A 17715-nucleotide genomic window follows, 5' to 3' on the forward strand; every position below is an offset into this window, starting at 1 on the left:
ACAGATTAACTATAAGCCATGCACATTTATTTCTGTTTTATGTGTTTACCGTAGCATCGGATGAGAGTTATACATGTAAAATGCATACTACACATTGCAAACACTCAAGAGGACATAGCAGTGGCCGTGCAAAAAAGAAAGTTTTTTAATAAAATGGGGAAAATATAAAAGTAGTCCATGATTAATACCGCAAAATAGGTCATCACACAATACCTCTGCTTCAGACTTTGATACCAAAGCCTCAGGACAGGCCACTGTGCCCAACACTAATAAATCAGTTGTTTATGGTCGGAGTGTTTACACTTCACACGACATCCAACAGGGGGCGCCATCCGCACACAGAGACGAATGTGTTCACTGGAAAAAATGAAGGGGAAGAAGCAGGAGCGACGAGGTGGATCCAATACACGGGCAAGTCGGCAAAAATAATTAATAGTTAAACTTGATTATATTGAAGTTATACAGTGACGGACCGCGTTAATATTCACAGCATAACCTGAGGATAATATCATCATAATCATAATTCACGCTGTTTTAATGAAGAATTCAGCGGTGAGTATTTGTTTTTTAAATTAGAGCTCGCTTAAGCAAGATATTAGCTTAACTAAAATGTTAGCTTAACGCTATCATGACTGAAAGGAAAATAATATCATTTTAGAAGTGATGTGTATAACTAAAACATAGAAACATAATAAATTTGATATTTTTAATTGGCTGAAGTGAAACTTTTTAAGCAGAACATGCCATGTTTACGCAAAGTTAATTATCGTCTCTTTACCGACGCAGCGGCGCCTTTTGTCGACGCGGTCCACACCGCCTCAATCTCGTAGCGACCACATAATCACTTTATTGACAGTATATATATTTTTTGCACACACACTGTATTCGTCTTCTGCATTTGACCCATCCTTAGTTGAACACACACATGCAACACCCAGCAAATTACATGCAGTGAAACACACACAGGAGCAGTGGGCAGCATCAAGCGCCCAGGGAGCATATTGGGGGGTCAAGTGCCTTGATAGTGTTGTGCTTGATATATAATAATTAACGGTGTATTACTTGATACCCTATCTGTTAAAATTTAATTGTTGAGTAGCTGTACCAGAATACACAACAGACTAAAACACAGATGAGGTACAGTCTTGATGACAGATACGGATGAATATTTTATATTAGTATACTCAGATTAGCGTGACTGCATTACGCTGCTCTTCTTATTTTTACTGCTGAATGATACGATACCTGCTGCCTTTATGAAATATACTTGACTTAATCAGTAACACTTCTCATTTTAGCCTTGGTATTTTTATGCACATTTTAGAAATGCAATTCAGAGGCAGTACAGTGAAAACATTTCTTTGTATTTTTAGATAATTTACTCATTATTTTCTTGTTAGATTTCTGGCAAGGGAATCACTGCCGCTGCATTGTGGAGGAGTCGAGCTGCTCCAGGATTTGGATTTGGATCTGGTACATCTTTCAATTGGATTTCAGATAAGCGTATAAAAGCTATGATATTTGACTAAAACTTTATAGTTAACTTAAAAATCGTTTCCTGTTGACTTGACTGAAACGTTTTTTGGACATTGCCATTGTAGAAAAAACAGGATGGAAATGGATACAAAACAAACGGGGTAACTGCAGCATGACAAGCAGCTGGTTAGTTTCGTCAGCATCTGGTTGGGTGGCATCCTTTGTATGTCCAAGTTGAGACGGTGTTGAGCAGTGTGATTAACGTGAGTGTCTGGTGTAACCCTGACACAGGAAGTGACTCAAGTGCTGTAGAAATTGTGTACAGATATGGAAGAGCTGGTAATGACAAAAAAGATGGAAACAGTTGTGTGGCCAGCACAAAACTACATTTAGGTTCTGATGAAAAAAAGCTGTGGTTTTCAGAGGAAACACAACCAAGTCATACAGCAAAACATGTGGATATTCAAGAGAAAAGTGATGACTGATAATTGCAGATGAAAGATGAAAGAGACATCCTGGTGGAAAGGGAATGGCATACGTTGGTGTCTCCCACAGCGTCAGTCTTTATACTACCATGAGATAGCATCAAAATAAAAATAAATCAAAACCTGCAAACAGTAGACTTAATTAGATGAATGAGGAGACAATTGCGCCAGCAAATCACAGTATCAAGAACAACACATTTCAGTAAGACTTTTACTTTTGCTGTTTTTGGGTGATGCGAATGTTATAAGTTCTGCAGATATTTGGTCTGTAGAAGTCTTGGGCATATTAAACCTGATGGGGGCACCAGATGAAAATTCAGAGTCATCATATAGATTCTTCCTAAGGTGTACAGACATGTCAGAACTAAATTTACTCACCATCTGTCACTCAAAACCACATACGTGAACCTCTGGAGCCACGGAACTGATGGGCAAACTATGTACAACTATGTGTCTGCAGCTGAAACATCAACATGAAAAACATGTTTGACTTAATTGTCAGCCGTTACAAACAACAATACGTATATTCAGTACCTGTGATAAGTTACCGAATTTATCAGCTGATTATGTCGGTCAAGCACATTAAAACAGTATGTGGCCGTTATAGATCAGTGACAAATTCCTGTCACTAAACCTTTGTGACTCCAATAGTGTGAATGATTAAGAGAATCCGTGTGTCTCCAAATTGCTGAGACTGACGAGGCCCAACATCCAAATGTCTTGGTGTAATTTCTGAAGTTTAAACTGTTTTCAGTGTTAATAAGTAGATAGATAGATAGATAGATAGATACTTTATTGATCCCGAGGGAAATTCAAGTACATGAAAGGGATTCACCTGAAATCTTGCTCATACATTTGATGAATGTCATAAATTGCTGAACTTTCCTCACTGTTACTGTGGCTTGTTGACTGTTGGTTTGAGAGGCTCCTGTGAAGATCTGGATGGTGGATTGACAGTAACGTAGGTTGGACTTTGGCTGTACTTCAGAGTAGAATATTCACAGGCAGATCTGGATTTGACAGTCAGCGCCTCACCACCAGTTTGTTCAGAGCTGTTTTTAAACTTGACGGTACAGTAATGCAGTGAGGCAGATGGATCTGATGGAGAGTTGGCAGTGGAATAAATTGTACTGACTGCAATTCCTGAGTCTGGCTTCTGGACTTTCTCCTGTATCTCCTCGTAGATGTAATCCTTCCAGGGAAGAATGAAAAATACAGTTTGTTTGAAATGTGTTATGTTGTTTGAGACATGCTAAGGTAATCTGAATCTTAATTTTAATGCTAATAAAAAAGAGAAATGATAATAAAGCACATGCTTTTGAATTTCTCTTCTGAGCATGCAGCAGATTGTAGAATGCTCATTGCAACAAATGCTCATTGCAACAAATTATAATAAATAAATAAACTTTGGATTTATAATTAGCAATATTGATGCTTGTTTTTACAATTGTTGTTCAACATGTTGAGACTGAGCCAACAAACCATTTTAACAGGATAAACTGAATATTAACAAAATGTGTGGGTTTAGGTAAAAAAAAAAAGGGTCCTTTTCCTGAAAACTATTCAAACGAATTTATAGCATTTTGGAGAAGAGCTCTTCATATGTAAATTTTGTCATTCCAGTAACTGAGTATTGTTCAATTTTTCCAACAATATGAATACTCCTTATACAATGAAGCCACATAGAGTCATACATTTATACACTGACCTCTCTGATGGGCTGTGCTGCTGCTTCACTTCCTGTGTTTTCTGAATGTGAACATCCTGGCAGAAACAAATGGGGAATAAAAAGAACAAAAAAGAAATGAACAAGCAGAATGAATGATTAATCTCAACACTTTGCATCAATGTGAGATACAGCCTCTCTACTTTATTTACAACTTTTAACTGCTGTATATGATTTTGTTTCCCCAGCAATGTATAAGTTACAGCGTAAAATAAAAGGTGAAATAAAATTAATTTTCAGACATGGAGTCATGTCTAACCACTCATAACTGACCAGTGTATACAGGATGCAGATGTTGTGTGTGGTTTTGTGTGTGCGATATGTTCATATTTCCTGTTCTGCAAATTGGTTGTGGTTTTCTTACGTTTGTAGATAAAGATCAAACTGGTAAACAGCAGCAGCAGCACGGCTGCGCAGACGATCACAGTTATGGCAAACTGAGAGTCGTGTGCAAGTTCTGCAAACAAAGAAAATATCATGATTTGTTTAAAACGTAGTCAACATGTCGTTATTATTCTTCATTGTCTGCATTGAGGAGTGCAGGAGGGATATTTACGGACATTGACACTCAGATAAAAATGTGAACTTCATTTTCTTCTTCCGCCTTTGCAACAAATAGTTTAAGATATGAATATGAAATGTTTGATCTTACCAACATTCTCTGTTGAAATAGGTGGACTTGGGTGGGACTGGGTTGAAGAATTGCTGCCTGGAATTGTGGGTGCTGGTACTGAATGAAAAACAAAAGCACATTTGAAATGTACATTGAACAATTCATAAATTACTGTCTCATTGAAGGATTGGAAATATGAAATTATGAAATTCATAATTCATTATATTGACTAAAATAGAAGGAAAAACCCTGAGACCAAACCACATCCCACACAATTATCTAAGCTTGTTAATATATCAACCTCTAGCACAAATGTTACTTTTTTTTTCTTTTTTTTTTAACTTGGTATTCAGTTTCAGTTTGTAACTGTAACACCCAAAACCTCATGAAACATTTTTAAGATAGAGTTAAGAAAAAAGGTGGCTTGTGCTGAATTCTTCCCCTTGAATGCAGACTGACCAATCGTAGTGTAGCCTCGTCCAGCTCCTGCCAGGTTTGACAATATGTCCGTTCTCTCGTGCCATTTTATCAGATTTTTCTTATTTTTAGGCTGCTTTTGTGGATATTGAGTTAGTCGTGGTTAATTGTTGTGTCTGAGGCAGGTGTGCCAGTGAGAGATTGGAGGGAGATATACATTTATACTTATATTTGTTAAATTAGTAATTAAGAAGTCAGCAGTTTTTAAGGTCCGGTTTGGTTGAAATAAGCTCTTATTTAACTACATTAGATGTGAAAATATCGAGAGAGGAATGTTGATCTCCAACATGTTGCAGTGAGGGATGTGCAGGAAATGAGAACAGGAGCATAAATAGCAACGATCTGAAGTTGATATGAGTCTATCAGTGTCAGGATGTCAAATGTCTCATCACATAAATCAAATTACAAAAGTGTGATAATGATCACTGGCTGTTCTTGTTTGGCAGCACATGTTGCATGTCTGTGAGTGAAAATATCCTGAATTAAACAGTCATAAAAGGAGCATGCTCACTGAAATGAGGAATAAATACCATTAAGATCATTGTCTGTATTACTGTTAATATTACTCACTTTCCGGCTCAGGTGAGAAGACTGATGCCACTGATATCGAAGGTTGCGTGTTAAGGTCAGAGTGTTTGGTCAAGTGAAGTGAAAGTTAAGGTGGGCTTTAAGCAGGTAAATACTGCATGCATGTTTGTATTGTTTTCTTCCTGTGTAACATTTGAAAGGTGTATGAATAAATTAATATTAAGAGGTTTATCTCATTTATTTGTGAAGTCATTTTGGAGTTTTGTTGCCTGAAACTGAACAGACCAAAAACATGTTGGTTATATTTCTTATTGTAATTTCCTAAGCTAAAATATAAGTCCTGCAGTAATTCACTGTGGGTTTCCTTTCATACTTGACATCCACCCAGGGTCAGATTACATCCCAAACACTTAAATTAACACGACTCACCTACGGTCATGTTGAATCTGTGATAGAAGGGGTTGCTCTGTTTTCCGTCAGTGTTTTTTGCTCCACACCAGTACGTCCCAGCGTCATCTGCTCTTACGTTTCTCACTGTTATGGTGCTGTTTGTCTTCTGATTGTTCTCCTTCATGACAAACCGTGTGTTGTTGTGTGTGTTTCCGGTGTTTGCTAGAGGTTCACAGATAGATGGATCTTCTCCCTTACAGATGAATTTACTTACTGGAGAACCATCGGGATATTTACACCAGTATGTGAAATCCTGTCCACTAGTTGCAGGCCTTGTGAAGTTAGTGATACCTGCACAGAGACAGACAGCACAGACTGTATTTAACAACACACATCAGACACACCTGAATGATATGTGAGTGAGTCAAACCTCAAAGTGTGGCATGTGTGCGACTCACGTTCAACCTTCAGTTGTATTTTTCTGAGTGCTGCTCGTCCTTCATTTTGCACCACTCCACACCAGTAGACCCCAGCATCATGTGAGGACACATTACTGATGGACATGCTGAAGCCACTGCTGGTTTCTGTGAGACTGAATCTCCTGTTTGACTTTAGAGCAGATAAAATATCCTCACAGGCTGAGTGATTCTCTTTGCAGAAGAACTTGACACTGGACCTGTTGCCGTGTTTGTATTGTGGATTATCACATTTGATGGTGGTTTTTGCTGTTCTGTACGCAGTTTGAATAAACGGTTGCTGGCATCCAATACTTTCTACAAATAAAAAAAGAAAAGTTGAACATGCAAACTTAATTGAGCTAATTTGTTCAGAGCATTTCAAAACCAGAATTACTGCAATAAGTCAATGTTTTCTTTGTGAACCACATTTTCAACTTGAGTTAAAAACACATTAAAAATGAACATCATTTACCAACTAACAAATCTAGGTCTTCTGTTTCATGGGTTAATTTCTGTCTTTGGTAAAATTTACACTTGTAGCTTCCTGAGTCTTCACGTTTGAGTTGTTTGATGGCCACCTTGAGCTCTGTGTTTTTTGTGTCGTAGTACAGGAAAATGCTGCCTTTGGTTTTCCTCACATCCACGTCAACTGTTTGATATTTTCTGTTTGTTTCTGGGTATTTGCAGGTGAATTCAATCCACCCTTCCTGGCATCCCCTCACTTCAGATTTGGCCTCACAACCTGTAGGTCAGACAAAGACAAAAGTTCACATCATGTCATCAGACACTGAAACGATCAGTGCAGTAGCCTGAACTACTATCAACAAGTTACTTTAAAATATGTTAACAGAATGTTAGAGTTAAACCACCCTTCTGCTATTTTATTACAGCTGTGATTATCTTGACCAATCAGTGTTGATGAAATCAAAAAGCCTATAATCAGTAAATTATTTTCAGCACAGAGGAAGTTAGAGACCCAGCGGAGCGTTTTTCAGCGAAAGACCAGCTGGCAATATTCTGTTTCTAATAGCTGTGGATGTGGCCAGTACATCCATTCATCCATTTGTTCATTATCAGTCACTGCTTACCCTTTGTGTACACACTGGACAGTTTACCAGTTCATCACATGTAGACATATAGAACCAAACAACTAATTATGTACATAAGATGCTGCAGCAGCCCATGCAGCACAGGAAGAACATACAGTCAGTCGCTGAAACAACACTCTGGTTCATTTCTGTAACAATTATCTATCAGATCTCTAATATCAGGAATCAGGCAGTTGTAAACTTTTTACCTGTCAGCAATGAGATGATAAGAAGGAGAGAGGAGATCTTCATTTTGACGATCCTGGATGCTGAAATCCTCATTGAAAAGACCATTTAACTCGAGCTGAGAGTTTGTCAGTTCCTCTTTTTGGTTTATCTTTAACATCCGTACAGTCGTGTTTCCTGAGTTGATATTTTTTAGTTAGATGAAAGTTGACCTGCCTTCTTCTTCCTCCATTTTGCTTTCATTGTAGCTTGAGTTTTTTTGTATATGCAGCAAATCTGTCAATCAACATATTAAAATTCTGGTTTTCATGAAGGAACTTAACCGTCAGACTTGGCTTTGTGCTTGTCGAAATCTCAGCAACACAAAGCAACATCTTTTGGTGTGTTCATGAAACTTCTCACCGATAGTCGATAGTGTAGAGCACATATGTCAAACTGGTCCACAGGAGGGCCGGTGTGGCTGCAGGTTTTTGTGCCAACTAACCAAGAGCACACCGTTTGACCAATCAACTGTCTGAAGACGGAGATCAGTTGATTAAATGAGTCAAGTCTGGTGTGCTGCTATTTAGTTGGAAAGAAAACCTGCAGCCACACCGGCCCTCCTGTGGACCAGTTTGACATGCCTGGTGTAGAGAAACAAAAGACAATGGGAGTGAACAGTGTTAACTCACTCATGTGTTCAGTATCAACATTTTGCAAACATTATGCTTATGGAAACACAAACCCGGCAGCTTTACTGTGGGGAGGTCTGTTAGGTTGTTGAGTGGCAGTGGGTGGTTGTCAGGGGCAGAGTGACTGAACAATGGTGTTTGAAATGGTGACGTCTGGGGGACAAGAGCTTAGATGAGTGTGGGAGAAATGGACTTTTCATCGTAAAACCAGCAAACGACAGAAAGTCAAACTAGAGCACTTCTAATTATTTTGAGATATAAACACACATAAAGCACATGTCAATCAGAAACATTAAGAAATCCACTTGGTGTGAGATTTACACATTTAATATCACTACAAAAACATTTTTTGTAAATCAGATGGATAAAAATATTGACATGAAATTAGAAAATGTACAAATGCACTGTGTTGAATCATTGCACATAAGTCACATCAGCTGATGGTGTGGCGAGACGTTTCTGAGCATCAAGGTTGAAAAGGCTCATTGAAAAGCAGCAGCAGCAGTCGACGTGCTCATTGAGGAGGTCGTGTCTGGATATTACTTTGAAATGTAGACATTTGATTCACAATATTCTTGTAACATGCAGTAATTTCATAATAAAATGGATACAGTATCACATGTAAATCCGTGGCGCACCTGTAATCTTTATAAATAAACTTATATTTTTGCCAGGTGTTTCCATTAAGAAGAATCTGAGCATTTTTTTGTTTTGTGGCAAGAGAACTGGGACTTTGCCACATAGTCTTTAATTTAGTTCAGTTACAATTAGTCTGCTAACCTTGACCCTAATCCAGACCAGTTCAGACAGGTGTGACAGATTAATATGTTACATCAGGCCCCTGAGTCCCTTATTATAATACCACAAATGACAGTAAAACCTGCTCCAAGAATGCCATTAAAATGATTTGTTTCGCATACTGTCAAGCACACCTGCTTACAGTTCAGTCCAGTAGTCCTCAGTCAACTATTTTATTCATTTAGCCATCTGTAACTATTATAACTATAAATTATTTTATCTGTTTTATCTATACCTGTCATTTATGTTAGTGCATATTGCTCAGAGATAATGATCTCATTCTGACGGACTTTTTTCAGGTGGGAGTTGATGTCGAAAGGCATAGCTGGTTGCTGAACTGGTATAGATATGACCAATGTCCATACACATTGTCCACTTACATAGTTTTCAATTTAGATAGTTTTGCTGTAGTTCAACTTCCTCTAGCGTGAAGTAATTGGTAGCTTTGAAAGCTGTGCTTTCAAAGTGGCCTCCTCACACTGTTGACAGTGGAATAGAACGGATCTTCAAACATCCTGGTTGGGTGATTGACAGTTGAGTAGGCGGGATGTTGGTCTTTGCCCCTCACAGTATAATACGAGTCATCTCTAACTTCACCTGAGTTGTTCTGAAAGGTGATGTTGGAGTACTGATGTGAGGCAGAGGAGGGCTTTGAGGGAAGGTCGGCAGTGACATAAATTGTTTTAAGTGCAGTTCCTGAGTCGCGCTCCTGTATCTCCTCATAGGCACCGTCCTTCCAAAGCAGAATGAAAAACACAGGATGAATATTCAGGACTGAATAGGACCCATGCAGAGCCATCCCACACTGCAGTGCATGGACTGAAAGCTGGTCTGTCAGTCAGCTAGTCTGTCTGTCCACCACTTTAATCCAGTCCTCAGTATCTGAACATTTGCAGAGTGGATGGTCATACAATTTGATAGACATTCATGTTCGCCAGAGGATGAATCCTGCTGACTCCTTTAGCAGGACTGACTCCATCAGCCCCGGCAAGACTTGTGTTTAATGCTAATTAGCAACTAATGGTATATTAACATGCGAACAAGCTATGCTTAGACGATGTGCAGTAGTATGTTAATGTTCAAGAGTCCCAAATCTTGACTCCCAGTCACGTTTCATGGCTGAGTTTGTGTGGTCCATGACGTCTGTAAGTTGTGGCAGGTTACTTAAAAAACGATTAGAACTGTCTTTATGAACCTCTGCGACTGAGCTGCATGTCATCAAAGTAAAACTACAAAGCATTTAATGTTTGGAGACTTGACTGAAGTACATGCATATTTGGTAATGAATTCTTGTTGTAAGTAATGCAATATACAGTAAATTTGGTATGTCAGAATATTAGTACACACACGGAGTGCACAGATAGGTACACTTGCCTCTTTGTTGTTCTGTGGTTCACCATTTCTTATGTTTTTTGAGCGTTTAAATCCTGCCAAAGAAAATTGAGAGAATTAGAGAAAGGAAAAAGAAAGATTAACAAGCACAAGAAGGGAAAGTGGATTCATTTCATCACACAAATCTGGCTCATTTGCAACCATGACGCAGTTCTTTTCTGCAGGACTCGGACTGAGCTGATTTTTGTGGTCATCAGTTTGTTTTGATTTAAAATTATTTTAAGATTTGACCACCAGACAAATATCCGATTCCAATCTTGAAAAAAGTAGTCTTGTAATTCTTTTCATTCATTCATTTATTCATGCAATGACTGGCAGCCCACCTGCTTCCAGAAAGAGCAAAGTGTATATACTTGCATGTGCGGCGAATGTGTGTGTTTTGTGTCATGCAGAGAAATGTCTTACGTTTGCAGAGGAGAATCAGAATAAGTGTGAGCAGCAGCACAGCTACACTGACGGTTGCTGCGATGATAACAATTAACCAAAAGCCTCCTGCAAGAGACAAACATGCACAACAGAATTACAACCAGGTTCATCGCCAGCATTTCGCAAAACTGTCACATCTTCCTCCGCTTCCTCCTCCTCCTCCTCCTGCTGCAGTCGGCCTGAGAAAACAAAAGTCCTTCCTCACCATCCCTGTCCAGAAATGATGATGATGGTGTCGATGTAGTTGGAGGAACTGAAAAGAGATGAAACACAGTACAGATAATTAGTAGTGAAGTATAGAAAATAAGCAACACAATTTGACAAACGTGTCAAAATACATTACAAATGTAGGGGATAAAAAGATAAAGACAGAGAAACAGCATCATGTTGCTGGGACTCTTAACATGTTCTCTGGGTTTCATGTAAACGCTGTCTCCCCACCTGTTTCAGTTTTACAGTCAACAGATTGCTTCTTCAAACAAGGTTGGCTTTGATTTTTTTATACTGTCTGCAATTTGGATGAACTCTCTTCTGAAAATGGTCATTTGTGAGCTTAATAAAATATGAAATTAGGTCTTTTTTTTTTTAGTGCTATAGAGTGGAGCAAATGGTGGCTCAGCAAATAAAAAAAACACTGTCATTATGTCATGGGTTTAATGAGCTGTTTCCCTCTTTTATTTTGAATATTCATGTTTTGTTTTATACTTCCTGCCCACCTATCTGATTGTTGATTGGTTTCACCTGTGTGCATTCCTCTTGTTCCTTGTTCCTGTCAAAAAGTGTTTGCTCACGTGCAAATGTTAGGCCTCGGTTTATCCAGGAGTGTGGTCCAGACCTGCTCTGTTTGGAGAGTGTTTGGCACTGTACAAATAAATTAAATTGAACTACACCTGAATTTCGGTCCCCCACTTCCTCGTATCAGCCTGGTTAGACAAACAACACCTTCAGCAGTTTGACAGCATGTGCAGCTAATATGCACAACACAAACCATTTGTGTGTTTCATCAGATTGTTTGAATTTGCAGGGTTGATTGCTGGGGATTTAAACGTGTTCATCCCTTTTTTGAGCGTCCTTGACACAAATCTGTTGTCATCTGAGATACATTTCTGTATGTGGGTTCACTGTTTGCACATACGATATGATAGCGATGAACGTGTTTTCTTTATATGCTTGTATTTTGTCGTTTTACGTGTGTTTTCTCTCTTGGCCAACTTTTTGTCTGATCCAAAACTGAATATGACGTGATTCAGTAGCTCAGGGGTCAGATTACATCCCAAACACTTAAATTAACACGACTCACCTACAGTCATGTTGAATCTGTGATAGAAGGGGTTGCTCTGTTTTCCGTCAGTGTTTTTTGCTCCACACCAGTACGTCCCAGCGTCATCTGCCTTTACGTTTCTCACTGTTATGGTGCTGTTTGTCTTCAGTTTGTTGTCCTTCATGACAAACCGTGTGTTGTTGTGTGTGTTTCCGGTGTTTGCTAGAGGTTCACAGATAGATGGATCTTCTCCCTTACAGATGAATTTACTTACTGGAGAACCATCGGGATATTTACACCAGTATGTGAAATTCTGTCCACTAGTTGCAGACTTTGTGAAGTTAGTGATACCTGCACAGAGACAGACAGCACAGACTGTATTTAACAACACACTTCAGACACACCTGAATGATATGTGAGTGAGTCAAACCTCAAAGTGTGGCATGTGTGCGACTCACCTTCAACCTTCAGTCGTATTTTTCTGAGTGCTGCTCGTCCTTCATTTTGCACCACTCCACACCAGTAGACCCCAGCATCATGTGAGGACACTTTACTGATGGACATGCTGAAGCCACTGCTGGTTACTGTGAGACTGAATCTCCTGTTTGACTTTGGAGCAAATAAAATATCCTCATAGGTTGCATAGTTCTCTTTGCAGAAGACACCAGCCTTGTTTTGGTTTTCTGAATGATCACATTTGATGGTGGTTTTTGCTGTTCTGTATGCAGTTTGAATAAACGGTTTCTGGCAGCTGTCCTCTGCAAAAAAAGGAAATTAAACATGCAAACAGTAAGCAAATGTGGAAAACAACTTCATTTGTACATTGCCCTTCCAAGCCACAATTATGTTGGTGTCCAGAAATTGCAGCAAAAATTCACGGAAGTGGCCCAACATATATGTATGTGGCCAAACATAAATGTTCGTTGGCAGCTGCTCTCCACATATTTTGTGTGTATACTAACCATGATGATATAGACATGATTAGAGTCCGGGCTCCGTAAATACAGGTGCAATAATTAGTTAATGAATCACTTAGTTGATTTCAAGAGAAAATTAATTGCCAAATAAGAACAGATTATTCATTCAGACATTTTCTGATTTCAGCTTCTTAAATGTCAGGATTTGCTGCTCTTCTTTGTCATTCATGACAGTAAATGAATGTTTTGTGTTTGGTTGGATAAAGAAGCAATTTGTATTTCAAGTTTTACAGTTTCTTTGATATTTTAAAGGAGGGATGCACCGATACGGATAACATCGGGTATCTGTCCTATACCCTGTTCCCGTACACAATGTTGGCGGTGTGGATTTATTACAGAGTGGATGATGGTGACAAACGTAAAGCGGACTGCAAATTATACTCTGCAAAGTTGTCAGGAGGGACAAACGCGAGTACTTTCAACACAAGCAATCTGATAAAATATCTAAAAAAAACAACACGACGCAGAGTTCAAAGAGTTTGCTAATGGCGGCAAACAGCAACAACCAACTCTGCAGCAAACTCTGGAGAAGAGGGAGAAGATCCTGGATCTTACCCTTGAATTTCCCTCGTGATCAATAAAGTATCTATCTGTCTATCTATTTATACACAAAGTGTAGTGGCATTAATAAGTACTCATATTGGTACTCTGTATCGGCAAGTATTCAAATGTAAGTACTTGTAATTGGATTGGAAAAATGTGGTATCGGTGCATCCCTATTTTTTTAGATTAATTGTGAAAATACCATTTCTTACATAACACATTAGTATAAGCAGGACTGAAAAACAACAAAACATGTTGTACATCAACCAGAGGTTTACACAACACCTGGACCAATCACTGTTTACTCAGAGCTAAAGATATTTAGAGCTGACGAACAGTGACGTGAACTGAGAAACAGTGTGACCCTGTGCTGACGCTTGTGAAGTAGAGCTACTATACCACAGGACCCATGTACACATGTACCCATGTATACCCATGCAGTAACTCTCTCAGAAGGCCACTATTGTGCTTCTAATGACTGTAAAAGCTCTAACAGACTCCAGTCAGACTCCACCGTGTCCTCCAACACCCCCACCTCACACACTGTGCAGCCTCCAGGCTAATCCAGTCCCCCTGCATTTGTTGCTCCCTCTTGCTTTTTCCAAAAGATTCTTGAGCTTCCACAATGGAGACACGAAAGGTCTGTTAACACTGAATGTGTGTTGTGCTTTTATCACACTTTTCTACCACAATCGTAAGCTTGTTTCGTGTGATCATCCCTCTATTAACAGGTTAGGAATCCTGCTGTTGTCAGAACTGATGGGTGGTGTTTCGTTTTTTCTTTCGCTGCGCCCTGCCTGTAAAAAAAGATGCAGTATTTCTTACCAACTCCCACTTCTTGTTGATTGTCCTCTTCAGATGAAGAAGTTTGTTCTGGGCAGAATTTACACTCAGTCTCCCTCGAGTTCTTTGGTTCACGAAGTTGATTGATGACCTTTTTGATTTGTTCCTTGCGTGTATCATTGCAAAAGGAAACATTGCCTTGGGTTTGCCACACATCACTTTCACTACTTTGTGTGGGTGTTCCTATTGGGCGATCTACAACAATGCAGTCATAATTTCTATCTGAGCTTGTACAATTCCAGGTGAATTCAGTCCATCGTTTTCCACATGTTTTCAATTTAAATGAGGCCTCAGAGCCTGTAGAGACAAGACAAATGTTTGTTTTATGAACTGTAGTCTGAATATGATCTTTATCACAAAACTCATACTGTTTAAATGCAAGGAAACATACTTTCAAGATAAATCAGCACCCAACAGATTAAGCCTTTTGATTGTGTGTTTCAGTCATAATTTATCCTCAGTCTCATTTTACTAAAACAAAAGAAATAAAAAAGTTTGAAAATCACATTGTGAATCCATATGATATTGTGAGTTGTGTTGAAATGTGAGTTGATTTTACAACATGAGGGATAATGTACAGTGCGCAGGTCATTATGGCAAATAAATAAATAAAGAGAGACACCTTCTCTGGTGTTTTCTGCTCGAGTAACTGAAAGATAATGTATTTTTGCCACAGGGTGTCGCCAGTGAGCTGACTTTGGTAAATTTACTGGACTTTTCTCTGTGGACTGACATGATTAGACATGGGCCACCAGAGTCTGTGATCCAGAGTCTGTGATCCAGAGTCTGTGATCCAGAGCCGTTCTTATTTTGTTTCCACCAGGTGCCAAATGCAGAAAATTCCAAATCCTGGTGGATTTAATATTCAGAATTTAAAAAACAAAACAAAACAAAAAAAAACCTCAATGCTTGTTTCATCCTTGATAAATGTTAAGAATTTTTATTTAAATGTTTTTTAAAAAACAAAATAAAATGTTACTGGCTGTCCACCCAAAAAAGATTTTATGTATTCTTCATATTTTCACTACTATAATTACAACTACTGTGTTACATGTAAACAGTGTTAGGTAGTCACACATCACATGCGATGGCGTTTGCTTTATTAGATTACAGAAATCAGACCAGATTACATTTGTAAAAAAATAGTTATTTTGTAAAGAATTACTTGATTACATTTGTGATTATATCCTATAAACTAAGCCAGTTTTACTTACTTAACTTATGAACCTTTTCATGATACTGACGCACTGTTAAGCCAAGAAAAGTGTGTCTGACGTAAGGTTTGTCGTGCTTTTTTTTTTTTTTTTCAGTAATGATTTGACTTGTTTTTTTTTTTTGTTTTTTTAAATTTGTATTGAAAATGGAAGATAAACATTCAGAGTAAATGCTCCTCTCCTCAGCAGCCACAAAACAAACAGAAAACACCTGCAGTTTGAAGACATTATATCTGCATTGAAAGTGTTTTGAGATACTCAAGAGGCAGCAGAATATTTATAGAATTCAAATCTTTGTGTCTTTGGTCTTTTTTTTTTTTTTTGGATAAAATGTTTGATTTTGAAGTAATACCAAAATATTCAGATTGAATATTCAAAAAGTGACTCTGCAATCTGTGTTCAGTGCTGTGGTAAAAGACATCAACGCAAAACATTTGGCAGATTACCTTTAAAGGCACTGGTGTAACATTCATTAGTCTGTAATATTAGTAATCAGGTATTTAATAATTTTTTTTTTACCTGTCATCAGTGAGAGGAGGAGCAGAAGAAAACTCTTCATTATGCTGATTTTGGTTGTTATTTTTGTTAAAATGTTGACTTCCAGCTGGTTATTTCAGTGTCTTTTGGTCGGTTCCTCTCTACAGCTGTTTGGTCTCAGGCGTTCCCTAAACTCTGAATTTCTGTCATATCTTACCAACAAGCACACACACACACATCCTTTTAATCCTTTATCCTTCCCCTTTTTAATGCCGTCATAAGTCCTTCCTTGTTGTACCCTGCTGATGTACAAATAAAGTAAGTGTTGAAACCAGTGGTGAGAGAGAAAACTCAGCGTTGCATAAGTGCCTGGCATGAACAGTACAACATTATTATGGTAGAAAGTAAGTTTAATCACATACGAGGAGGAGACACAGATTCATCATTGTTCAACAGTTAGCTTTGATTAAACGAGTCATCAGAGTCACAGATCCACACATGTTGTGATGACACCAAGTGAAAATGACAGTTATGACTTTACATGGACTTGAATTAATTTCCTGGAGGCTTAACCACCTCCTGACCATAACAATAAACATTATTAGCCTAATAATGCCTAGTTATTAGCCTAACCCTCACCTCAACCTAACCTTTAAGCAACTCTAATATTTAATGGTTTACGTTTTGGGGACTTGCTTTTTGTCCCCATAAGCAAGGCGGGTCCTCACAGTGTGACTGTGAAAGCAGACGTCTGTCCCCACAACTGCAGGAATATGTGTCCACACACACACACCCACCCACCCATGCACTGTTTTAAATTGTTGCATCATCAACATTGCAGGCTATATAAAGCCAACAGGATGTGAATCATGGTAAACTCTGAGCCAACAGCACAACATCTCTCAAAGCTGCTGCTGATGAGATGCAGTCCAGGGGTTAAACTGGGAATTTTTTTTGTGGTGGGGTGGGCGGTGGAGGGGTATATGACAAAATCATCTGGGATGAATTTAATATGTAATTATTAGTAAATGCTGAATGCACGCACCATAAAGCCAAACTGTCAAACCAGTGGGTGACGTCACAGTGAGTTCACACTTGACTCAAAACTGTCCCTTTATAGTATTTAGCTGTTAAGTCTTGACAAAGCTATCATGAATCATTCAAAGGTTAAAACTGCCCTCCTGCTTTCGTTAACATCCAAGCGATAAAGCCCTCAAACCTCTCGTTTAATTTGGAAGATTTGCAAATGTTTTGTTCTTACTCAGAACCATTTTAAGAATATTAAAACACTGATGACCCAGAGTTTAAATCAAATAAGACCCACTGTGTGCAGGAGGATGGAATACAATGAATGAAACGTATGACGAGGCCTGATGGTTTGTGGACACAACAGATTCATGCAGATTTATTTGTCAGTTCGAGCTCTGGTTTGTAATTAGACTGCAGTGCCCGGCTGGAGCAAATGGGGAAGTTGGAAGAGCAGAAGTCTTGCAGTGTGAGAGAGACGATTTCGCAGTACGGCACTGATTGGGAAAATGAGTGTGATGAGTGTGTGAGTGTGTGTTACTGGAGTAGAACAAGTGTGGAATAATGCAGACATGACAACAACGGCTTCAGAAGAACCCATTAAAGAGCCATCCTGCAATGTGTCTGCACCAGGAAGTTGTCACACTGACCTCTACGCTC

General features: G+C 38.7%; 4 protein-coding genes across 9 annotated transcripts in view; 1 reads left to right on the plus strand and 3 right to left on the minus strand.

Annotated features, from left to right (window-relative positions):
* Positions 1 to 17715, minus strand: part of LOC124057033 (nuclear factor 7, ovary-like) — a 546992-nt gene that overhangs the window by 32430 nt on the left and 496847 nt on the right. The gene's annotated exons all lie outside the window — the stretch shown is intronic.
* Positions 248 to 17715, plus strand: part of angpt4 (angiopoietin 4) — a 61098-nt gene continuing 43630 nt past the window's right edge. Inside the window, exons 1-2 of one of the 3 annotated variants that reach the window (XM_046385084.1) lie at positions 248 to 552; positions 1401 to 1473. The gene's annotated coding sequence lies outside the window, so the exon portion shown is untranslated. The remainder of the gene's footprint in view (positions 553 to 1400; positions 1474 to 17715) is intronic. The other 2 variants (XM_046385081.1, XM_046385080.1) reach the window with 2 other exon arrangements.
* Positions 659 to 7926, minus strand: LOC124057025 (CMRF35-like molecule 8). 4 transcript variants are annotated; one of them, XM_046385085.1, is made up of 11 exons: positions 7830 to 7926; positions 7451 to 7703; positions 6626 to 6895; positions 6154 to 6468; positions 5735 to 6046; positions 4340 to 4417; positions 4052 to 4144; positions 3670 to 3725; positions 2997 to 3153; positions 2797 to 2899; positions 659 to 2421 (listed from the first exon to the last, which is right to left on the minus strand). In XM_046385085.1, the coding sequence occupies exons 2-11, from the start codon at positions 7533 to 7535 to the stop codon at positions 2346 to 2348; spliced, it is 1545 nt and encodes a 514-aa protein (XP_046241041.1). In that variant the 5' UTR covers positions 7536 to 7703; positions 7830 to 7926; the 3' UTR covers positions 659 to 2345. The 4 variants fall into 4 exon arrangements, with proteins under 4 accessions (XP_046241041.1, XP_046241043.1, XP_046241042.1 ...); XM_046385087.1 differs by having other exon boundaries at positions 7451 to 7604; positions 7830 to 7887; XM_046385086.1 differs by having other exon boundaries at positions 659 to 2084; positions 2340 to 2421; positions 7451 to 7874.
* On the minus strand, positions 9120 to 16262 carry LOC124057030. Its single transcript, XM_046385099.1, has 8 exons — positions 16072 to 16262; positions 14321 to 14635; positions 12434 to 12733; positions 12015 to 12326; positions 10920 to 10967; positions 10694 to 10780; positions 10271 to 10323; positions 9120 to 9629 (listed from the first exon to the last, which is right to left on the minus strand). The coding sequence occupies exons 1-8, from the start codon at positions 16109 to 16111 to the stop codon at positions 9357 to 9359; spliced, it is 1428 nt and encodes a 475-aa protein (XP_046241055.1). The 5' UTR covers positions 16112 to 16262; the 3' UTR covers positions 9120 to 9356.

Source organism: Scatophagus argus, chromosome 3 (genome assembly GCF_020382885.2).
Source record: "Scatophagus argus isolate fScaArg1 chromosome 3, fScaArg1.pri, whole genome shotgun sequence".
NCBI classification, from domain to species: Eukaryota; Metazoa; Chordata; class Actinopteri; family Scatophagidae; genus Scatophagus; species Scatophagus argus.

What these genes read in the sequence shown, in the direction of transcription:
- LOC124057025 (XM_046385085.1), bottom strand. Translation starts at nt 7,535, where the DNA reads ATGGTCTTTTCAATGAGGATTTCAGCATCCAGGATCGTCAAAATGAAG. An exon ending in AGACCTAGATTTGTTAGTTG is followed by an intron (nt 6,469 to 6,625) that starts GTAAATGATGTT and finishes TTTTATTTGTAG; the next exon opens with AAAGTATTGGATGCCAGCAA. An exon ending in TTTGATCTTTATCTACAAAC is followed by an intron (nt 3,726 to 4,051) that starts GTAAGAAAACCA and finishes TGTTTCTGCCAG; the next exon opens with GATGTTCACATTCAGAAAAC.
- LOC124057030 (XM_046385099.1), bottom strand. Translation starts at nt 16,111, where the DNA reads ATGAAGAGTTTTCTTCTGCTCCTCCTCTCACTGATGACAG. An exon ending in TCAACAAGAAGTGGGAGTTG is followed by an intron (nt 12,734 to 14,320) that starts GTAAGAAATACT and finishes CTTTTTTTGCAG; the next exon opens with AGGACAGCTGCCAGAAACCG. An exon ending in AATACGACTGAAGGTTGAAG is followed by an intron (nt 12,327 to 12,433) that starts GTGAGTCGCACA and finishes GTCTCTGTGCAG; the next exon opens with GTATCACTAACTTCACAAAG.